General features: G+C 41.2%; 1 protein-coding gene across 8 annotated transcripts in view; it reads right to left on the reverse strand.

Moving 5' to 3' along the window:
* The window catches only part of LOC124615282 (protein hu-li tai shao), a 444,989-nt gene that overhangs the window by 120,980 nt on the left and 298,445 nt on the right, over positions 1-25,564 (reverse strand). For all 8 annotated transcript variants that reach the window (XM_047143165.1, XM_047143337.1, XM_047143425.1 and 5 more), the window contains one exon: positions 4,665-4,801. In XM_047143165.1, the coding sequence (XP_046999121.1) occupies positions 4,665-4,781 (117 nt within the window). In that variant the 5' untranslated portion in view covers positions 4,782-4,801. The remainder of the gene's footprint in view (positions 1-4,664; positions 4,802-25,564) is intronic.

Here is a 25,564-nt window from a genome sequence, read left to right on the forward strand (position 1 = left end):
GGATAAAAGGGTGAAGCAAACTTTTCACTATGTTCGTATTATTCACAAAGTTCCAACAAAGGAAAAGTTAGGTGAAGTAATGGGGCTTCACCCCCCTGACTCAATGAAAACTACATTTGTTCCCAAAGAACATGATATATTCACTGCCCTATTCTGTTATGTGATTGGCAAGCTGCCTCCACCAAAGCTACTGCCTGATGGGCATAGAATTCTGTACAAATTTCCTGGAAGGGTTTTAGTAAAAGAAGCTTAATGTTTTTTATCAGTAAAAGTTTTTGTAGTGTGTTTTAATTAAAGGACTGACAATTATACTCCTTGAAATGTTCGTTTCACCTATATCTTGCTAACCAACATTTTACAAAGCAATTCCTTCACAGAGTCATACTCATACTGCATACCACAGCAATACTGCATGTGTTATAATAATAAGCAAATTTGAGAGGTCAATGTAACCCCACATCATAGGGTAACATTGGCCCCTTTCAAATTTTTTTCTATTAATCTATGAGAGATAGAACTACACAGGGCACTATGTGTGTTTTCATTACAATCATAAAAATCACCATGAATAGAAATTGATACATGCAAGAGATATTCTACAGAAACATCAAAAGGGCGTCAGGCTTACTCCTGATGACAGTAATATACTCAGGCAATCAAAACGAAATGCAGGACTTGTGGTGTATTGTTTAAAGAATTGGGGTGGGGTAGAGGTAAAAAGATAAACTATGTACTGTATAGTGACAGAATGATGCTAATTAAAATTATAGCAGAAAAAGTAGATATATCATAGCTATCATACAGGTGCATATGCCAACATCTGGACATAGTGGTGGTGAAACAGAAGAAGGGTACAAACAACTTTAAGTACTGCAATATGTGGATGACAGAAAATCTTATGCTGGACTGGAATGCTGTGAAGTCCTGTGAAAAGAGATGAACAAAAAGCTTAAATGACAGGAAGGTGTGGATTAGGAATCAGAAATGTAAGAAGAAGACAGACAAAGACATATTTGCTTTAGCATGGACAAAGAGCCAATGTCACAGATACATTCTTTCAGAACTGGTCGAGAAAATGTTGTATGTGCATAAAACCAGGGACTATCAAAATAATGATGACATCAGGGAATAAAAGTGGAATGGGGCTAGACTGATACTACAAGCCGACATTGATCACTATGGTTCTCTGTTTGTTAATTAATTTTCAGCTAGTATGAAGATAGATTCTGGTTTCTTCATTATGGAAGCAGCTTTAATGTATTAAAGAGGAACTCCCATTGTAGAACAAATCTAACACTGACGGATCAAAATTTTATGTTTTTGTGAGTGCATATAATTCCGAATGGAAGTAAAATACAGCCAATGGCCTTGCCGCAGTGGTAACACTGGCTCCCATCAGATCACCGAAGCTCAGCACTGTCAGGTTGGGCTAACACTTTGATGGGTGACCATCCAATCTGCCGAGCACTGTTGGCAAACAGTGTGCACTCAGTCTTTGTGAGCCAAACTGAGGAGCTACTGGATTGAGAAGCAGTGGCTCTGGTCTCATAGAATGACAAAACTGCTGGGAAAGCAGTGTGCTGGCCACATATCCCTCCATATCTGCATCGAGTGATGCCTGTGGGGTGAGGCTGACATGGCGGCCTGTCAGTACCATTAGGTCTCCATGGCCTGTTCGGGTTGAGTTTAGAAAGTAAAATAATTTTCACATCTGTTGTTGCTAGGACTTAGTGTCTCTCTCTCTCTCTCTCTCTCTCTCTCTCTCTCTCTCTCTCTCTCTCTCTCTCTCTCTCTCTCTCTCTCTGATTTTTTTTACAACCTCTAAAAATACGAATACTGCAACTTTGATAAAAAAGAAAATTATTGGAAAACGTTTACTCTGACACCTGTCATTTGTGTTCTCCATGTGCCAATGATCATATCTGAGCATAATTAGTGTCCAGTAAGGAGTAAGACAAGGATGCTATCTATCACCTACCCTTTTCAACCTCTACTTGGCCAATGCTCATTAGATGCCAAAGGAGTAGAAATTGGAGGAAGAAGATTAGGGTGTCAGACATTTGCTGATGACACGGTCCTTCTAGCCACAGGGGAAAAAAAGAATTACAGGATTTAGTGGACACCATTGAAGCTAACGGAAAAAAAATATGGAATGAAAATTAACACAAAGAAAACAAAAGTATTGGCACTAGGAGGAAATAAAGAAATAAAAATTATGCTGAATGGAGAAATATTAGAACAAGTGCAAAATTTTAAGTATCTTGGAAGCAGGATAGACACCGACTGGAAGTGCAGGACAGAAACTGAAACAAGGATAGCAATGGCAAGAGAGGCATTTTATAAGAAAAGAAGAATTTTCTGCAGAAAAAGACTCATAAAATGTTGTGTGGCATGTTCTTCTGTATGACACTGAAACACGGACTTCAAGGAAGAAAGACAGAGAAAAGCTGGAGGCTTTTGAGATGTGGACATGGCAGAGAATGGAGAGAATAAGTTGAATGGACAGAGTAAAAAAATGAAGAGGTATTGAGAAGAGTGGGAGAGAAAAGACAGTTACCAGATGTAATAAAAAGAAGAAAAAGAAATTGGACAGGGCATATATTAAGAAAGAAGGACGAACTGATAGAAACAGTTTTAGAAGGTTATGTACAAGGGAAAAGGAAGTGAGGAAGGAAGATATTTCAGATACTGGATGACGTGATGGACTGTACAACATGCAGCAGCCTTAATAAGGAAGCAATGGATCACAGAAAATGGAGAGCCAAAGGATCTGCTAATATGACAAAAAACTGATGATGATGGTAGTGGTAGTGGTGGTGGTGGTGGTGGTGGTGGTGGTGGTGGTGTCCAGAATCAAAAATCTTGTAAAAATGATCAATCTCACTCCATTCCGTGGCAAATTAAGCAAAGAGCAGCGATCGAAGATTAGTTGCAATGCAGTACAAGCTGTAAACAAAAAGAAATTGCAGATTTAAAGTAAAACCTGAGACGTGGGAAGCAAATAAATTAAAAAAAAAAACACCGAGCAACAAAGAATACTAATAAGAAAGCATTCTGGAAAACAAAAACAACACACCAATTCAACCTCGTCCAAGGAGCAAGGGATTCTTATAGAATGGAAACGATATTATATTGAAGAGCTGTAGGCCCCATTATGAGCCACAAAAATTAAACAAGAATTTGAGAAAGTATGAAGTGCTCTGAAAAAGTAAGTAATGGTTTGATAACATCCCAGGTGGAAAATTTGTTTTTGTAAAACTTTACTACCCCAGAATATTTTAGGAAAAGTATCATGCTAATTGATTCCAAGGAGTAACAAGGTAACTTAGCTACATGTAAAGGTGACTGGACTTCAAGCATTGTAGCTCACACTTCGAAAGTATTAATATTAATAATAAACAGCAAAATTTACATAGTTACTGCAAACCTCTAGAAAGCAGTTGACATTCTCAATTGGAACCTACTAATGGAAATTCTAAGCATCATTAAACTAGACTATAGAGACAGAGTAATAATTAAAGAACTATACAAAGAACAGTGACAAGGCCTAGTAAAGATAATAACTACACAAGCACACAAAAAATGTTAGAATACTTAACAGTGTTGGACATGGTTGCAATCTGACTCCATCCCTTTTCATCATCTACACAGAACTTAACAATAAACGAGTGCTCTGGATACTGTGCAGGTATCAGAATGAAATGGAGGAAAAATAAAAAATCTTATGTTTGCAGATGACATAACTATCATAGCTCCTGATGAAAGAAATCATGAAAAATAATTTTAGATCCCTTGGATACACTACTATGGGATGAGTAGGAAATGGAAATTAACTCAAAAAAGATAGAACTACCCACGTGCTCCAAGGAAACAGAAGACATAAACATACAATAAGTCAGAGAAATATTCAGGATGTCAGATAAGTAAAGATAGAAGAACCAAATACGACAAAGATTTACAGAAGCAAAAAATGATGTTCATGAAAAAAAAAGAAAAATGCTTTGCTCAGACAGCATATATATTAGAGTAACGAAAAAGGTGGTTTTGAGCTGCATAGGGAGCGTAACACTTTATGGCTGTGAGATATGGTCACTACGTAAAAATTAAATGAAATCTCTTCACGTATATGTGATATGGTGCTGGAGAAAATTTGTAAAATGTGAAGTGGACAGAAAAAAAAGAACTGGCAAAGAAAGGGCATTTGGGAGACCAACAGAGCGAAGTAGACATGAATGTACTGGTCACACAATACGAATCAACCTGTTCCTAATCTATGTCTTCGGAGAAATGCTACACGGGAAGGTTTTCCAAGGAAGATCACGCCTGGCACTTTCGTTTCACGAGCGAACGAATTTGATTCCAATGGATCCAGAAGCTGAGCTGCCAACCAATCGAAAGATCGATTAAGAATTCTAGGTTCAAACCCCCTTGATAAAATTAAACAAAACTCATTATCTTAAGCAATGGCTCACTACATTAAAATAATAAACCGCAAGCAATGATTTAAGTAAGCTGTGCCGCCGCGATGTACCATTTTTAGACATTTTATTGCAACAAATTGACCAAAAACGATGAGATTTTATCATCCACAGGGAATGGCACGTCATCAAAGTACAGTTTCAATCAGAAACTGAATATGCTGTATCTTTAATTAAATCACTCACCGCATCAATATCAGCTGGACGCATTTTGTTTCTTTCATCGTCATCTATACCGTCAGAAACACCATTCGTCTGAGGTTCAGTCGGAGGGGTTTGCTCGGATTGACTGGTGTCTGCCATTGTGGGCTGATGAGTTCACTCTGAAAAATAAAAATAACACCCATAGGAAACAGCACAAAATTTACCGAACATTGCATTCTAGCAAAATGTCACAAATATTATTGTATCCTCAATGCAGACTTCGTAAGGATGCTGCGCGCGGACACTGCCGCGATGAGAGTTTTCTGTTTGCCTTACTTATTTCCGTCTGACACCATGATTTCAGTTCACTTGTATTATATCAGCGGTTCACACTCTACCAGTACCACACGCCTGCAAAGGAACTCTTGAGTCAGGTCTCAATAATACGTCTTCTGTAACAATCAAACTTAACGTCCACTTTTGGTTTGAATTCTAACGATTCTTTTAAACAGGTTTTCGTCGTAAGTCGACAAAAACTTGTTATAACATCTAACTAAATATCTACACAGTGGAATGTTCTCTCAATGAAACGTGACAGAGATTGGTCCACGGAACGCTTTGTCTGATAATGTGTGAACAGCTCAACAAAATCACGAAGACACATTTATTAGTCCAACAGTCATTTTTTCACTAGTTACGTTTAGTATTAGCGACAAGTATCCTGGGATGGAGACTGAACTAGCGCCCATCCAATCCTGTCGGTACCCATTTCGATATGGAAGGCGACAAAAACAAAAAGTTATAACCAGGCCATGCTTGTTTTCCCGGTTTCATAAATTCCACCAGTCACCAATTAGCTGCGTCCTATCAAATAACATGCGAAACAGATCGATGACAGAAAACGAATCCAGTAACAACGTTTCCTCTACAACCATTTATGTTGTCACAACTGGTTTCACACTTATTTCAGTCTCCTCAATGTATCATGTATCTATACTATACAAGAATAAAAACGTCTTCCACACTGCGCGCAGCAGCAGAAGTTAGGACAGTAATAATATTCTCTCTAAATTAGATGTCTTGTCAAAACAGTATAGAAATACTATTCGTGTGCTACCTGTGTGACGATAGACAGTCGATATTGCCACTCTAGTGACAATAGTGTCACAGGGATATTTCCACCCTGGCGTTTCCTAGGCCACGGAGGCGGATTCATCATATTTAATAATTCAGAAATTATCATGTAGAAAGTAAACTGTCTTGTGTGTTCGAAAACACTCGGTATCACGTAGGGTATGATGTGGTTATTTTGAAAAAAAAAAGTTTAAAATGCGATAATTATGAACCTATGAAAATGTGATATTTTGCTTAGTTTCTTACAGTGTGTTTTAACGCAAAACCTGCAAACGTCAACGGCACGAATTTAGATACTTTTTTCTGAAATTTACCGATCAGAACCAGGATAGCACGGCATTTAAAACGTTATACATGTTTCTTTATACTGATCATGAATTTACGAATTTCACACCATCTGCCTGCTGACACTGACCTGAGTGTTCAAGAAATTAATAATGCAACACTTTTTTACTGAAAGCATATTTGTTTTATTCAGGATTCCAATACCCCATTTTGGTCCTATCCTCTTTCTTTTGTATACCGATGACCTGAATGACACTGTCCATGCCAAACAGAAAACTTTATTTGCAGATAATAACAGTATTTTGATCACAGGGTCAGACCAAAAAGAGCTTCAATTAGCTACAGACGCATCACTGCTGGAGCTAACACGCTGATTTGAAAAAAATAAACTTATAATTAACACTGGGAAAACGGTGGTCAAGAACTTTCCTATAACCCACTATCAACAAGAAAATCAACACGCATTGAAAATAAAGAACAAAATTGTAAAATTAGTTGATGTTAAGTTCGTAGGAATATATCTGCAGAGTGATCCCAAGTGTAATACACACATTAAAACTCTTAACTATCATCAATCTGTTACATGCTACGGATACTAAGCGCTAGCTTTAATAGAGAAATAGTAATACAGGCATATCACGCACATTTCCAGTCAGCAATCTGATATGGAATAACATTTTGGGGGAGTGCACACTGTAGTCAATCTGTTTTCACAACCCAGAAACGAGCTATCAGAATCATCTGCAACATAAAGAGGCAAGGTTCATGTCGCTCTCTTTTTGCTGAACCTTCCATAACTATATATATATTTGAAACAGTAGACTTTGTAAGAGAATATTTAAAAACCTCCAGTGCCTATCAGCTGAACAGCTCTGTGCACAATCACACAACAAGAAATGTCAATAACATTCATGTCTCATATGCCAGAACATCAGCCTACCAGAAGAGTGTCCTTCATAGAGGCGCACAATTTTTGTGTGTGTGTGTGTGTGTGTGTGTGTGTGTGTGTGTGTGTGTAATTTTTAACTTTCTGTATCATTTATAGACCTTTCCTATATTTGTACAAGATGTCACAGGACCAAAACTAAATTTAAAAAAATATTCCCCATTGTTTTGCCTACAAAACCGTATTTTTCAACTAATCTTCGTTCAATGCAACGGCCTTACGCTACCTTCCTGGAAGGGCTGGTATGCCCACATGGTGCCACTCTGCAGGTCGACGTAGGAGACAACGTCTTGCTGCATCAATAACCTCCCCACCATCACGCACTGGCTGTTATCAGTCGATCACCTCGAGTGAGTATAGCCGCACGTTCCAACATTGCAGGAGTCATAGCTGTGGGCAACCAGTAGGCACGCGGGAGATTCGAGAGGTTTGCGCTACCTTGTTGCGATGATAACAGACCCTCGCCCAACGACTCACCATGCTTTTGTTCACTGTGTCTGTAGACATCCAGCAAGTGCCTGTGAATACCTCCGATGCTCAGTGACAGCTCCGCTTGGAACGCACACCCGCCACAGATGTCATTTTGAAGGCTACAAATTAGTACTACTTCATGAAACTGTAGGGGCTGATGCGGAATATTCCACGACGACCCGCAACAATTTTCAACCTAAAATGTGTGTTGCATGGCTTACTGAACGCCCCACGTATTTTTCTGTTACTGCAAGCGTTAGCGATACTCGATGACAGTCTTTTCTCCTCGTTATTTGCGATAGGGTAAGGGAAATAATATGCGGAAAGAAGACGCACTATTAGTCACACAACAAGAGCAGGGTGTTGATCAGGCACTGCTTGGAGAAGAATGTGGATATATTGCCGCCTTGCGTCACAAAAACAGAATATTTAGGCTGCACTAAACGATCACTAACACGACCTAGGAAATGTAGGAAATTCTACAGCGCTAAGAAATAATATTAAACTCATGTAAAGCTGCTTCACGGAAATTGTCCTGAGGTCCGTGCTGGTAGGATACAACTTGTACACCCGTGAGCATTTGTTATCGTCAATACTTATCAACCTTGAATAGAAAAAAAAGTACGGTATGTTAGGGTTACTTGAAACCATTATGAACTGTGAGGTCATCCCGCATACCAAGGAATGGGAACTCAATGAAACGTATTCCAAACTTTGAAACATGCTCCCAATTTAGTTTTCCACTACGTAATACAATTGTAGGTCAATATTTACTAGTACAAAATTAGGAAATATTAGTGTTTCAAGACGCTCTTTGGTAGGGGGTTTTCTGAAACACTTATGTTGCTGACGTTAGCTCACATGGTAAAAAGTCACGTGTAACTAGTAACGCTGTAGAAACGTTTTTGAAAAGCTACAAAAATAATTAGCTGTAGAATTATTGCTTCTGTACTAGAAAGTTTGAGGGATGTATGAACGTAGCTATTTCTTTTCACACGCGGCAGCAGATGTCACGCTACAAATTGCTTCATACCGTTGAATACTAGACAAACACGGGACTTAATACAGTCCCCAGATCGTGTTGTTTTTATGTTCTGTTTTACGATGCAAGATGACATTAAATCCAAATTATTCTCTGATAAGTTCCTAATCTACATCCTGCTCTGGTTCCGTGGGCAGTGGTGCGTCCTATCTGCATATTATTTCCCTTATATTTATCAATTGCAAATAATGAGGTGAAAAGACTTCCATGAAGCATCCTAGAATCATACAGTAATCTCTAACCTCAGGTCAATGCCAGAAGGCAGGGAATGAGAGGCCCGGTAATTCATGATGAGTATAAGGAAACAATCTAATGCAATTGTCGTCAAACTGTTTTACTCACGAGCCAATATTGACATTGTGAGTCGACATCTTAGGACGCAAAAGCATGGTGGGAGGGAGGAAGGGGGTGTATTATGACCTCTCAAAGGGAAATTGCATTTTCACGAAACCATGGTTATTGATAGAAGCTTACCACTTACAAATTTTGAAGCTACGTATAAGGTATCACACCACATACTTTTAAGTGAAAAAGAAAATAATATATAAGAACTACTTGCATCTTCTAGGCTTACACAGTGACCGACTTTCCGTAACGACACGGATAACGTGACCAGTGTCATCGCAACAAGATCCCATGTTTGTTTTTCTGATATCCGGAAATATTTTCCAGCCCTTTGATGCCTTGCTATCTGAAAGAATACCAAGCGATTGCAGCAGACCCTTTTCAATCATAATTTTTTAATGGACCAAATATAACAGGATTATTTTAAATAATATGAGGTAACTAATTAAAATTTGTCACAAAGTGATAGAATGGCGGATGATAACTTTTATGTATAAAAGGGTTTAGAAGTCAGTTTTAGTTGTTGTATAACGCGTTTTTTTGGAGGTAACTATCTCAATTGGTTAGCTTCTCCGGGCAAGTAATGTGGTCACGTTCCCTGATAGGACGCCATGTCGGCATTAGTGATCCAAAGAAGACACTAACAAGCTGAAAGAAATAACAAGAAGCTACATTGTAGCTACAGGGCAGGCAGTAGCGCTGTTCAGGCAAAAAATATGTATTGGTTACTGTTCCTGTTCCGGCGCTTTTACCACAACTTCGACCGATCTACTGTGGCCGAGCAGTTCTAGGCGCTTCAGTCCGGAACCGCCCTGCTGCTACGAACGCAGGTTCGAATCCTGCCTCGGCATGGATGTGTGTGATGTCCTTCGGTTAGTTAGGTTTAAGTAGTTCCAAGTCTAGGGGACTGATGACCTCAGATAGTCCCATAGTGCTTAGAGCCATTTGAACCATTTTCTACCGATCTTACTATTAATCGGTAACCTAAACGCATTAGTATGTTATTAATTAACATAACAGTAACTGCAATACGAGACACGATCACAAATTTTTACTAAATGTTTTAGATGTCTCTTTTCTTCCGCTCATTGTAATGTATTACAACAGCCTTAATTTCATTTCATATTATTTGCTACCAACAAGTACTGATGTACCACATTCGAAGTGACCGTCTCTGTAACGAATCGACGTTACTTTCGTTTGATATTTATGCCATAGCAGCTAATCGGTACGAGTTGCGCACTTTCGTGAGTTGTCAGCACTGAAAGACAAACAATAAAATATTCCCGTTCTGACTTGTATTAAACTTGCAGTGGTCAGACTTAACTATCACTCTGCCTCTGAAGCAAGCGGCGAAGTTTACTTAACTCATACTCGACTTCATCAACGTCAATTAAAATTAAATGCATCTTAAAATATCAGTGTCTCTACAAGTATATTTATTTGTTATTGAGAAAGAAAAATAAGCCGTTAACGTTGCTTGACGTTTTTGGAATCTGCTATCATTTGTGAGACACACATTATCGTAAAATACGGCTAAGAACTGCGAGCCGTATGAGCACTTGACTCGGGCCTTGACGACCACTGTCTGCACAGGTTCTATGTTAAAAGTGACTGCGAGAAACAAAGCAAACAACACATTTTCACAGTTTCATAATTATCATTTTAAAGGACCTTTTTTCAAAATAGCGCATCATATATAGCCTATGAAACACCGAGTGCATTTGAATACACAAAACACGTTAGTTTCTCCATGATTATTTCTAAATTATTAAATACAATAAAATCGCCTCCATAGCCGAGGAAGCGCACAGACTCAGAATATCCATGTGATGGATATTGACTGGCAAAATCCGCCGCTTGTGAAGATAGGCTTGGGGCTACCTTGATCATAGCACAGTAAACGTTACATTTAATAAACTGTGCATTAAGCGACCTATTGTCACCAACCAATCGTTGAATGTGTCATCACGTGGTTGAACGATCATCATCGTGTGGTGCAATAGCGGGACTGGTGGTATCACCAGTGAGCCGCGAAGAAACAGTGGTACGAAATAATGCTCTCTCTCTCTCTCTCTCTCTCTCTCTCTCTCTCTCTCTCACACACACACACACACACACACACACACACACAGAGAGAGAGAGAGAGAGAGAGAGAGAGAGAGACGGTCGATCCACGAACCTCCCTATTTGACGCTGATAGCTGGTACAGGGAAAGGCAATTTCGCAAGTTTGCAGCACTGAAATTGGTATCCACACTCAATCACTATTCTTAAATAATGTGGTTTTATTACCGACTGATAGACAACTAGCATTTACATCGAAATGACAAGGCAATCATACGCTAGTCAATTGTTCTTTGTGGCAATGAAATGAGCGTATAAATAATTACTCTTTACTTTGAATTGTATCAGCAGATGTAAAAGACATGTGCGCGCACACGCACATCTCTCTCACACTGCTATCCTTCCTTTTTTTCAGAAGGAGCAAGCTGCGTTCGAAAGTAACGTCATTTGTGTCTTGGTTCCACCAAGAAGAACCCAAGTCTCCAATTCCTTTGTTGCGCTTTAGAGAATTAGAGAATCCACCTAGGATTTTCTAAATCGCCTCCCTAAGTTTTTTGACAACTCTTCAGTGCTATATTGCTCTTACCCTAAAAATAACTTAGCTCTGTAGTCCTAACAGATTGAGATAATTAGTACAAATCGCTGAAAATGCGTTGTAGTGAGTTCTTAGCATGGTACCACGTGCTCTGTTTCTTCCCGTTCCAATCGCGTTTAGAACGAAGAAAGAAAGACTGCTTCAATGCCGCCGCCCCCCCCCCCCCTCTCTCTCTCTCTCTCTCTCTCTCTCTCTCTCTCTCTCTGTGTGTGTGTGTGTGTGTGTGTGTGTGTGTGTGTGTGTGTGGTAATTACAGTAGCCTAACCTCTTTATGACCACTATAGGAGTGAAAAGCAGACGGGTAAAGAATATGTCTGGATTCTTCACTTATATCGATTCTTGAAATTTCGTAAGTAGTCCTTTGCTGAATAATGAGTATCAGTTTTCAAAACCCTGACAACTTACGTGTTTTTTATCATTTTTAACGCTTTCCCAAGAGTCTAACAAACTTATACACATTCAATATCTCCTGTTTCTGCTATTTGGTATGGCCCCTACATACCAGCACTTGGTGTCCTTAGAGAGTCTACCGCAATACTGCTGTTTAGGACCTTGAAAAGGAACATCTAATATTTTAGAAAATAATTACTTACATTTTTTATATTACACTTTTTTTAAAACCACACAAAATGTATGAAATAACTCCTCTTAATCAAATACAGATTCCAAGTCCCATACAGATATCTCTGAAAATGTGTGCTTCTGAATTTTTTAAAGCTATGACAATACTTGTAAGATTTATTGGGTTAATGCATAAGTTAGTAGCATTTTTCCATCGGTTTAATAAACTAAACAGATTTACATAACAGACTTTAGTCATCAATAATATTTATCCTTCACTATTTACAACAATCTGCCAACGAAAGGGTAACTTTCCGATTCCACGACTGTAGAAATCACTTGGTTTTGAGGCGAAGACCACCTCCAGCCATGTTCTGAGGGTGTTTTCATCCGAAACGGAAGGTTGTTCGATATAGAGCGGGAAAGTTGAAATCTGAGGGCGCAAGATCAGGTGAATAAGTTGGATGCAGAATGACTTCCCACCCAAATCCCGTATAGTGCTTCTTGTCACTCTAGTAGAATGTAGGCGGGAGTTATCGTTAATCCTTTCTTTTCCTTATTTAGCATAAAGACACCATTTCTCGTCTTCAGTAACGATACAGTATAGGAATGGCCGTGTTCTTCAGAAGCCAACTGATGAACAGCAAGCAGATACGAACAAATGGACATCCGCTGATTTTTGTGATTTTGGTTTAGAGAATGTGGTACCCACACACCCGAATTTTGAACATTCCCCATTGCATGCAAATGTCGCTCGATGGTGGAATGATCACAGTTCAACCCATTTGCCAGTTCTCGAGTAAACTAGCGTGGTTCACTGTGGATTAATGCGTTAAAACGATCCTTGTCAAACACCGAAGGTCTACCTGAATGTGGAGTCACTTATGACAAAACTTAAAACGAGAAAATCATTTTACGGCTGTGTTCTGTCCAACAGCATTATCCCCATACACCGTGCACGTGTTTCTGGTTGCCTCTGCTACTGTCACTCCTTTATTGAACGCAAACAAAAGACTATGTTGGACATGTCCGAGTTCTTCACTTGGGACTATCTTGTAGAGTCCACAGTTATACTCATTATCTCCAAATGACAACATAACAATATTTAAACCAACTGTGGACTACAAACAAAAAATGATAGTCGATAAATAAATCCATAGCAACCGGAATACCAACATACAAAACAAAAACGCTGCAACTTTAGGACCAACCCAATATAAGCAAAAACATAAGGTGCATGAAGAGCTCACCTCCTAACTTATCTACTGCATGTGTCACACGTTTTTCTTTATAAATCTCACAATTGTTGTCACAGCTACTAAAAATTCACAAGCACAATTTTTCAGGGCTATGTGTCTATGGGGCTAGGAGATATTATCTTACTTCCTTTTTAGTCAAACGGTTCAAATGGCTCTGAGCACTATGGGACTTAACATCTGAGGTCATCATTCCCCTAGAACTTAAAACTACTTAAAACTAACTAACCTAAGGACATCACACACATCCATACCCGAGGCAGGATTCGAACCTGCGACCGTAGCGGTCGCGCGGTTCCAGACTGAAGCGCCTAGAACCGCTTGGCCACTCCGGCCGGCCCTATTTAGTCCGATTTAAGAACGTGTTATATTAAAAATTATACTGTGTGTGAGAAATTTCTCAATGGTTTTTTATCATTTCGATGAGATCATATTTTCATAAAAATATTTATTTATATACACCAGCTTTTAAAGCCGCAGCTTTGCCTATATACGCATACAGTATGTCATATTGCACGCATCTCCTATTTCTCTCTCTGGCCATCTCTTCCATCCCTCCCCCTCCCCTTCCGCGCCAACTGTGCCCGTCCGCTCGCATACCGCCGAGAACGCTTTCGGAAACTGCCAACATACAACACGAAGGTCCTGCAGGGTCGCCCGCGATGTCAGACCGGACAAAAAGGCAAGTTAATATTGCATTGTCATCCAGTTCTTAGATATGCTGAAATTTCAAGTCTCTATTTCATTAGGAAAAGTTGGTTTTAAAGTAACTGAAAAGTTTGTACCGAATAGACAGACAGACTAGAAAGTTATCCAATAAAAATAGTTAAAAAGCAAAAACTTTTGCAGTGGTTCCAATTCACAATGACGCAAAATTTCACACGAGCACATCATCCAAACAGGAAAACAAATGCAATCGAACTGCACACAGCCTGTTATTCATTCTATTCATGAACAATGAGAGTCATTGAGGAGACTCATATTCTGCAGAATAGACGCTCAAAACGCATACATGCTACACGGAAAGGAGCCATCTCAGTATAGCATGCAGCTAAATCACGACGGCAATACCAAATTAAACTAGTATTATGGGTGATCACCATCATCATCATCATCATAATAATACAATAGATTCTACCCAAGTAGTTGATAAAAGACACGGCGGTTTGTTTCCTGTTTTTTCATTGTTGTGGTTCAGCTTTTTGACCTCCCTTCGAACTGCGTTATTTCTGCCACATTGAAGTGTTCACATGGTCTAAGAACTGTTTGTTTTACGTGTACATCCAGGCGAAGAAATAACTAATAATTTATTTTCGATAATGACTTCCTGCCCTATCAATATTTTGTGCGTGTCAGACTGGTTGACAGGAGGACAAAGATATCCTAAGTAACTGTGTCTAGTAAGCCATTATGAAGTTAAAAATCAACTGTAATCAGCTTGAGCTCCCATATGATTACTTTTGGGGAGTTGGGTGTAGGAAGGCCAAGAATAACCCTAATCTCATTCAAGGCTGTAGGTTACAAAATCCAGTAGTGAAAAAAAATTACGGTTTGATAATTGGTAAGTAAGTGACACGTATCATAATTTGTAATGTGTGAGCTAAATTAAAAACTCAATTTTCCGGTTATGTTTATACGTCGTAGAAAGCTTGTTTATGACTGCTAGATGGAGAAAAGAGTTGAGATACTCGAGTCCCCACACATCTCTCCCACGTGATGAACTGAGTCCAGTCACTTTATGTGGTCACAGATCTTAATTTAAATAAACACACACACACACACACACACACACACACACACACAACTGAATTACTGTAGGACTATTTGCATTGTTTTCGGCCTGTCACGGCTCTGTGTGTAGTCTTTCATAAAATTTCAAACCTGTTCATCTTTTAGCACTCACGTGGATGACGTCACACTTTTCGTTATTCAGAGTCAACTGCCAATTTTCGCACCATTCAGATTTTTTTTTCTAAATCGTTTTGCAATTTGCTTTGATCTTCTGATGACTTTATTAGTCGATAAACGTCAGCGTCATCTGCGAACAACCTAAGACGGCTGTTCAGATTGTCTCCCAAATCGCTTATGTAGATAAGGAACAGCAAAGGGCCTATAACACTACCTAGGAGAGCGCCAGAAATCACTTCTGTTTTAGTCGATGACTTTCCGTCAATTACTACGAACTGTGACCTCTCTGACAGGAAATCACAAATCCAGTCACATAACTAAGACGATATTCCACAAGCACGCAATTTCACTGCGAACCGCTTGTGTGGCACAGTGTCAAAAGCCTTCTGGAAATCCAGAAATGCGGAATCGATCTGAAATCCCCTGTCAATAGCACTCAACACTTCATGTGAATAAAGAGCTAGTTGTGTTTCACAGGAACGATATTTTCTAAACCCATGTTGACTGTGTGTCAATAGACCGTTTTCTTCGAGGTTATTCATAATGTTTGAACACAATATATGTTCTAAAATCCTGCTGCTTATCAACATTAACGATATGGGCCTGTAATTTAGTGGATTACTCATACTACCTTTCTTGAATATTGGTGTGACCTGTGCAACTTTCCAGTCTTTGGGTACGGACCTTTCGTCGAGCGAACGGTTGTATATGATTGTTAAGTATGGAGCTAATGCATCAGCATACTCTGAAAGTAACCTAATTGAATATAGTTTGGACCAGAAGACTTGCTTTTGTTAAGTGATTTAAGTTGCCTCACTACTAGGAGGATATTTACTTCTACGTTACTCATGTTGACAGCTGTTCTTGATTCGAATTCTGGAACATTTACTTCGTCTTCTTTTATGAAGGCATTTCGTAAGGCTGTGTTTAGTAAACCTGATTTGGCAGCACCGTCTTCGATAATATCTCCATTGCTATCGCGCAGAGAAGGCATTAATTGTTTCTTGCCGCTAACACACTTCACATACGACCAGTGTTTTTGGATTTTCTGCCAGGTTTCGAGACAAAGTTTCGTTGTAGAAACTATTATAAGCATCTGCATCGAACTCCGCGTTAAATTTCGAGCTTCTGTAAAAGATGGCCAATCTTGGGGATTTTGCGTCTGTTTAAATTTGGCACGTTTGTTAGTTGTTTCTGTAAGTGTTCTGAACCGTTTTGTGTACCAAGGAAGATGAGCTCCATCGTTTGTTAATTTATTTGGTATAAATTAACTTCTGCCGATACTATTTCTCTGAATTCAAACCACATCTGGTCTACTCTTGTATCATTAATTTGGAAGGACTGGAGATTGTCTCTCAGGAAGGCGTCAAGTTAATTTTTATCTGCTTTTCTGAATAGGTATACTTTTCGTTTATTTTTGGAGGATTTGGGAGTTACGATATTCACTACGACAACCCTGTGTTCACTAATCCCTGTTATTAACTCAGGATTATTTGTTGCTAAGAGGCCAAGAGTGCTTTCACAAACGTTTTCTACTCGCGTGAGCTCATGAACTAACTGCTCGAAATAATTCCCAGAGAATGCGTTTAACACTATTTCGGATGATGTTTTATACCTACCTCCGGAATTAAACATGTATTTTCGCTTACATATCAAGGGTAAAATCACCAACTACAATCGCATGAGTCGGGTATGTGTTTGGAATCAAACTCAAGTTTTCTTTGAAACTGAATTGGGAGGTCGGTAAAAGGATCTAATTATTTTATTCTGGTTGCCAACAATGACTTCTGCCCATACTAACTCACAGGAACCATCTACTTCAGTTTCGCGACACGATGAACTACTTCTAACAGCAACAAACAGGCCACCGCCAACCGTGTTTAGTCTATCCTTTCGGAACACCGTTAGATTCTTTGCAAAAGTTTCGGCTGATTTTATCTCCGGCTTTAGCCAGTTTTCAGTGCCTTTAACAATTTGAGCATCAGTGCTTCCTATTAGCGCTTGGAGCTCTGGTGCTTTCACAACACAGCTACGACAATTTACAACTGTTATACCGATGGTTACTGTACCTACGTTCTTCCTGTGTTCGACCTGCATCCTTTGTGACTGAAGCCCTTCTTGAGTTTTCCCGAGACCCAATAACCTAAAAAAACCGCCCAGTCCACGCCACACAGTCCCTGCTACCCGTGTAGCCGCCTCCTGCATATAGTGGACACCTGACCTATTCAGCGGAACCCGAAACCCACCTTAGGCGCAAGTCGAGGAATCTGCAGCCTACACGGTCGCAGAACCGTCTGAGCCTCTGAATCAGACCCTCCACTCGGTTCTATACCAGAGATCCGCAATCGGTCCTGTCGACTATGCTGCAAATGGTCAGCCCTACTTTCATCTTTCAAGCAAGCTTGGCGGCCTTTACCACTTCTGTTAGCCGCTCGATACCAGAGATAATCTCTTCTGATCCAAAGTGACACATATCATTGGTACCGACGTGAGCCACCACGTGCAGTTGGCTGCCCCTTGTGCTCTTCCTGGCATCCGCGAGGATCCGTTCCACGTGTGGAACGACTGCACTCGGTGTCAGTTGTCCTAGAGAAGACACGGGTTTTATTTGCCAGGAAGTTCCAAAACAGCAAACAATCCGCTGCAGAATGGAAGCTTTATTCTGGAAACAACCTCTACGTTATGGCTAAGTCATTTCTCCGTATATACTTTTCTCCACGCTACTACCAGTAAATTGACTTTTTAAGTCTCGTACAAGGATCGGAAACTTTTATATGTGAACTGAAGAGCCTAACACTAACTTAGAAACGTTAACCAGACTACGTCACGACGGGCCGTCGGGACGGTTTTGATCGATTCTACGATCCGTATTATTTACTTTCGACCTGACGTTGACACCACAAATGTAATGACGAGAGAGAGCCTTGGAAGCTGAAGGGTGAGATGGTATGCCCATCACTAGGCCTACAGAACAGAGTGGTTCAGATGTTGACTCCTCCCCCTGCCCTTATATTTACTTACGGCAAAAAACTGGCTTACGTTGCTGAAATAGCTCTCACAGATAGAAACTTCGCACTGAAGTTATTGTGTAATGAGTGCTTGTGGAGTAAGATTCTGTGTTGTTGTTGGCAGATCGTAGATTACGGTTAACATATAACAGAGGCCCGGAAATAATAAGCACTGCTATCATTCCTACAGTAGTTAGTAGTACACCTAGTGGTAGGAGGTTCGTTATTGTAACCACCCGGTTGACCGTAGTTAGTAACTGAAAAAAAATAAAATAAAAAATGTACTATCCAGTAATGTAGACGGGTGAGCTGCTGCGAAGTTTTGAAAGCAGCAGAGAGGTACTGGCAGAAATGAAGTCGTGAGGGAGCGTTGAGATTGGTACCTTGAGAGCGCAATCGATTACATCACTGCCCGTGAAAGGCAAGGTTTCGAGCACGAGCCCCAAGCCAGAATGTAGTTCTAGTCTGTTGGAAAGCACCATAAGAATTATACTCCATGTTAATACGCATTGTTTTGGAACTATTACTCCATGAGTGAATGGAACAAGCAACACACACAGCGTATACCGTCGACTTTTGCACTGTACTGCAGAGATTTTCAGTGTAATGCAGATAGGAAAATCAACGGGGGCAAGAAATCAAACGAAATGCGATTACTGTGCTCTAACCAGCCACCGGAGACTTGCGGGGCCGTTGTACGAAAGTAACCAGAAAGATCCTCCAACAAACTCCGGGATTTTGTCGGTGGAGTTGGGGATCACGATATGTACATTCGTCTGCATTAAACCTGATGCTTTTTTTGCTGTAATGTGTGTGTCTTATTGGTTAAAATAATTTCACTAGGCCATCTGACGCGTAAAGGCAAGCTCCATTGTGACCAGTACATTCGTAGCATACTAAAGATAAGCACGAATCGCCTGTGCTGTGGAGTCGCATCGACGGGGCGTTTTACACTCCTTAATACCCCCGCCCGCGTGCAGGACTACTGCCGTGCTGTTGTCTACAGTGTTTTTCTGTAAGGGTGGCGGCGGAGAGCAACGTCCCGTAGTTCTGTGACCCGCAGACAAAGCATTAGCCTCTGTTTACCGAAAATAAGGCTTCCCTTTCCATCCCCGGGGTAAGCGTATTAACTGGCAGCGGGAAACCTGCAGGGAGTGCCAAATGAAGCAGCTGAGATAACGTCGCACGACCAGCGTCTTATCATCAAAACACGAACAGCCAAACCACAACCAAACTATGGCTGAAAGGCTCTGAATTTCTGGCATTAGTATTACGGAAGTGTGATAAATTAGAACCCGTAAAACACCCTTTATCCACCACAGACCTAATGAAATAGAGGAAAATAGGGTTTTACAGTGTCGTCGACGATGAGCGCAAGCGTGGTATGGGGAATGCAGGGAAGGAAGTCTACAGTTCCATTCCGAAGGAACCATCCCGATACCTGCCTAAAGCGATTTAGAGAAACCACGCGAATCCTAAATAAGGGTCGCCGGACGGGTATATGAACCACCGTACTCCCGAATAGAAATCCAGCGCCCAACACAAAGCCAACGCATGTTGCGTCAATTGCATGAGTGTGTGGAAGCAAGCAGAAGGCATTGCGCTGCCCGTAAGAATGCACTGAGGTAACGGAAGTCATGGCATACCTCCTAATATCGTGTCGGACCACCTTTTGTTCGGCGTAGTGCAGCAATTAGACGTAGTGTGGACTCAAGTCGCTGGAAGTCCCCTGCAAAAGTACTAAGCCATGCTGTCTCTATAGCCGACCATAATTGCAAAAGTGTTACAAGTGCAGGGTGCTGTGCACAGAGTGACATCTCGACGATGTCCCATAAACGTCCGATGGGGCTCACGTAGGATGATCGGGGTGGCCAAATCATTCTCTCGAATTGTCCAGAATGTTCTTCAAACCAGTTGCCAATAATTGTGGCCTGGTGACATTTTTTGGGAACATCAAGTCCACGAATAGAAATCGTCTCCAAATGATCCTTTCAGTTGGACCAGAGGACCCAGTTCATTCCATGTAAACACAGCCAATACCACTATGGAACCACCACCAGCATGCGCAGTGCCTTGTTGACAACGTGGGTCCACAGCATCGTGGGTGCTGCACCACACTCGAACCCTACCACCAACTTTTACCAGCTGAAATCGGGACTCGTCTGACCAGGCCACGGTTTTCCAGTCGTCTATGGTCCAACCGACACGGTCACGAGCCCAGGAGAGGGGCTGAGGCACTCGCGTCGGTCCTTTGCTGCCAAAGCCCATTAACGCCCAATTTCACCGCACTGTCCTAATGGACATCTTCGTCTTGCGTCCAACATTGACTTCATTACGTCTTTAAGTATGCATATAGACACCATATTTACTAGGCACTTTTACTTATTTCTGTATAAGGAACCTGTCCCTAAAGTTTCTCGGTATTCTTTCTGGACAACCTATATAAGCGTCGGACTGACATGGCGAAAGAGGTTTAATTTTCACCGTCGAAATCGTTTGTCCTAGAAACTGTTGCAGAATGGTCCCTTAAGAAAAGGATGGAAGATTGGGTCAACAGAAACAGAGCATACGCTCGCATCGTGTCAAGGATGGGTAAGGAAACTGCCCGCATGCGTTTCACAGGGACCATCCCGGCATTTGCCTGAAGCGATTTAGGGAAATCACGAAAACCTATTAGGCCTAATGTCGTTTGGGCTCCTATGTGTCAAATAACTTCAAGAATCGCGGAGTGCGTTCCCTAGGGAACGATCCATTTTAAGTCATGATTTGGGCGTTTATGACCTGACCAGTTTTGCGCTCTAAATCCCTAACAAAGAATCAAATTCTGAACATTTTCCTCCTTCAAGAGAGCTCAGTTTTATAGAGTCGAAACAATTTTCATCAAAAATGTGTTTTTATTTATTTATGTTCTTATTTATGGATATGCGAGATTTTTTTGTGTCCCAGTATTGTAACGCTCTTTTCTTTCAGACTTTTAGAACTTCTTAAGAGAGGAAACTCATAGGGAAAAGTATGAAGTCTCATTTTTGAAACGTGTCGCGAAAACAAAAAAGATTAAGCAGATAAAAGCATAAAATTACCGTAAATCACGGGCTCACAACCTGGGTACGTGGGTGCAGCGGCACGAAATCACTAGGCACCCATATCTGGCGGCGGAATAGCATTGTTCCGTTGAGCATACCACTGTAACTTTTTTGTATTGCTAACACCGACATCAGACAAGACCATAAAGAAGAAATGCCACTGGTATTGCAACTGGAGAAAGTCTGGAGATACAACCCTGGAGCCAAGGTTCCCCACCGAGAGCTCTCATGGGGAGCGTACACACTTCGCAGGAGTATTTTGATTCTGCCCGCTCCTGCAGTTCTGTGGCACGCATGACAGAATTTGTAGTATGCGCGACCTTGCGCCGGGCGCGACACGGTATAGCGCCGCGCTGGAAGCTGCGAAACGATACGGAGGCCGGTCGTGGGCGAGAGGTGACTGCGATCCGGGTTGCGTCACCGCCTATTCGTGAACGCAAATACCGGCCTATCATCACGCCGCCTTCCCTCGCGAGCCGGCACGCTCGCGGATTCCTCCTGGTGTAGACCAGCAGCACAGGCCACTGAATACTTATTTGTCCCATTTAAATAACGCTTTCAGGTGCCGCGCGGATGCACCGTCTCCTCATCAGTACGCCAGCGGGAAGCGCCCATTGAAGGCATTCCCGATGTGCCAGGTGCGCTGTATACGATAAACACACACGCAAGGTCACACGCACGCGGGCAAAATTGCGTTAGCTAAGCCTGTAAATGAGCCTGAGAGTGCCACGTGCATTCTACTGAAGAGTAAGCAGCAGATATTTGGTATGCCAATTGTATGTGAAAAACAAAATGTACAGTGAAGCGTCAAAGAAACTGGTATAGGCATGTCCATTTAAATAGATATATGTAATCGGGCAGAATACGGTGCTGCGGTCGGAAACGCCTATGTAAAATAACAAGTGTCTGGCGCAGTTGTTAGATTGGTTACTGCTGCTACATGGTAGATTATCAAGATTTAAGTCAATTTGAACGTGTTGTTACAGTCGGCGCACGAGCGATGGACACAGCGTCTCCGAGGTAGCGATGAAGTGGGGATTTTCCAGTACGACCATTTCACGTGTGTACCGTGAATATTAGGAATATTTCAAGAACGGGACCAACGACAACTGAAGAGAATCGTAAACGTGACAGAAGTGCAACCCATCCGCAAATTGCTGCAGATTTCACTGCTGGCTAGATTAAAGAAATATTTGACACATTTTCCAAAAATTTGTATTCTTTACTTATGTATACTATTTAGATTAATTGAAACACATGGCATTTACTGATTGCTGATGAATTACGTCCCCGACAATCAGATGTCAGTAAAAAATTTCATGGTTGTTAAATGAGTGTTATTAGGATTTTAATGTGTGTGATATACTGGAATAGATGTTTGTGTACTTAAAAATCAAGCACTTTGGCAAGATATGAAAAACATTCAGGGTGGGTAAGTAAAAGGGGCCTTGAGAACAGAGTTCCAGAATGCAAAGAAACACCGCTACACCTGTCGCGCATGTTGCAATGACAAGATTGAAACACGTTTGAATTCAAACGTCTCCAGATGTAGCGGAAGACCAGCAGTGACAAGAATGGCGCCAACTTAGGTCGTGTTTCGTCGCCTGAAACTGTCGCGCGCTGTCGGTCGTTTCTATTGATCATGTAGGGCGGCCTAAGGCTTCAATCTGGTCAGGCTAAATAAGCAATACATAACATCAATACAGTATGCGTAATTTGTGCGCCTTGATTACGCTGCTTCAACCACATACAGTTCGTAACTTTTAACACTTGACTTATTGTGTAAAACCTTAAACGTAACACGATACGTCTTAATGAGGAGATTATGACATAAATTTAAATTCTGTCAATAATTATGTGATACCACTCAACACCAATTTCTTGTTGTCCCTCGTTTGATACGAAAGCTGCAATTGGAACTGGGTAACCGTTTTAGGCGTTCAGTAATACGGATTGTTGAAATAGGCTAGAACCCTTGACCTAATGGATTAACGCCACAAATAGGAAACATTCAAAATAGAAATGCACGATTGTCACGGATCTGTTCAGTCAGCACGAGTGTGTCACGCAAATTGTCAACGAACTTCAGCGAGAAACGTTGCTAGAGAGACGATGAGCATCGTCAATTACTCTCAAAAACCAAAGCGTTCACGTTCCAAAATTAGCTATGAACCGTATTACTTCGTCCAGCATACATCTCACCTCACGCAAAAAAATGGTTCAAATGGCTCTGAGCACTATGGGACTCAACTGCTGAGGTCATTAGTCCCCTAGAACTTAGAACTACTTAAACCTAACTAACCTAATGACATCACAAACAGCCATGCCCGAGGCAGGATTCGAACCTGCGACCGTAGCGGTCTTGCGGTTCCAGACTGCAGCGCCTTTAACCGCACGGCCATTTCGGCCGGCTCACCTCACGCAAAGATCGACGCTCAAACTAGAGTAATTCGGCGTCATAGAGAGGGGTACCAATAGTCTTTCTTGCCACGTACCATCCTGTGAACGTAGAAGGGAGGAGGGAAATGGCACTGGAACACTATGCACCTCCCGCAATGCACTGTACAATGGCTTGCGGAGTACTTATGAACTTCAATGCACAGTCCTTGATAGCCCTTTAATACAAACAACGCTGTGCCTCCTGCAGTCATGGACTGTGCGGCTGGTCCCGGCGGAGGTTCGAGTCCTCCCCTCGGGCATGTGTGTGTGTGTGTGTGTGTGTGTGTGTGTGTGTGTGTGTGTGTGTGTGTGTCCTTAGGATAATTTGGGTTAAGTGTGTAAAGCTTATGGACTGATGAACTTAGCAGTTAAGTCCCATAACATTTCACACACATTTTAACATTTTTGCAGTGCCTCCCATTTCTGAGAACCATGCCCCCCCCCCCCCCCCACACACACACACACAGACATGCGCGCGCAGAGACAGAGAGAGAGTGAATTTCATTATCTTTGGAAATAGCAGTAAGTCACGACACTTTTCTTCGAGACTGTCGCTGTAACTTTCTCTCTAAGCGAAATCTGGGCAGTTTAACGTATTCAGTATTTTTTACGTGTCGAGCATATTTACATTCAGTGTTAATAACAGCTTACACAAAATTATGTCGCACAAACTTGCCTTTGATAGCTTTCGGACAACGAAATCGTTTTAAACTGTCAGCTCTCGTGTAAACAGTTTAAATTAATAAGTGAAATTTCTCCTTTAGAATCATCCTGTAATTCAATAAGCGTATCAGTCACGCAACAGTCGAGTGTTTGTCGTATCTTTATTAGCCGTAGATAAAAACAAGAGGATAGCCGTAGATAAAAAAAAAGAGGAATGTTGTACTGCCATATTCCCGTCGAGATCTAAATCAGTTACTTGCTTTGATACCAAGACATTCGCAGTAACATGTAGTAATGTAACGTGTAATAATGTGAAATTACACACAATGTTGAGTAGAGAGGTGAAAGATGACACTCCTAATATAGCTTAAGCTCCCTATGTAGCAGGATACCCTTTCATCCTCAACAATCTTTTGGTGATTGTACAACGGTGATGAAAAAATTGAGAGACGCTATGAGGTCGCAGCTACGTCTCTCCCAATTCACAATTTGACCAGCCAGCCTCAGGAAAATGGTCTTACTTGTCTGATGAGCACTCACAGAAAAACTACACGAACTGTACATGCATCAATGAATGCGGTCGCAGATCTGGACGTAAACAGTGCCAGAAATAAATCTTTAGGCCAACAGAAAATGACCTCCGAACTTCAGGATGATAATTACACTAAGAGAGGTCTGCAGCTCAGTAACTGCGCAATGAAGTAGTTGAGTAATTTAATATAGTAAAGGAAGGTGCAAAATATTCAACAGAACAAACTCGAGCCTAAATAATCGTGAAAAATGATTTATACTTGTGGTGTCTGTTCTTTCGGACGTGTCCGAACACATGTGTTTCTATTAAATTGTACATAAGTTCACATGAGTATATGTACATACGTTTACACGACAGCGAAATCGTATCTTCTGTACGGATACACTCACTTGTCTTAACACTTGCGGGACTCAGCTGAATAGCTGCGTGTATATAGGGGATAATGGGTGGAGGATCCTATACCGGTAGTGTGCGGCATGTGGGCATTTGGTCTCCACGAGATGCGTGCTCGGATGGCTTTAAGAAACCATTCTAGAGGACGGAGCACTCAGGTTCGAGTCCCGGTCCGTCACAAATTTTCACATGTCGTCATTGCATTTAATCCACTG

Source organism: Schistocerca americana, chromosome 1 (genome assembly GCF_021461395.2).
Source record: "Schistocerca americana isolate TAMUIC-IGC-003095 chromosome 1, iqSchAmer2.1, whole genome shotgun sequence".
Lineage (NCBI taxonomy): Eukaryota > Metazoa > Arthropoda > Insecta > Orthoptera > Acrididae > Schistocerca > Schistocerca americana.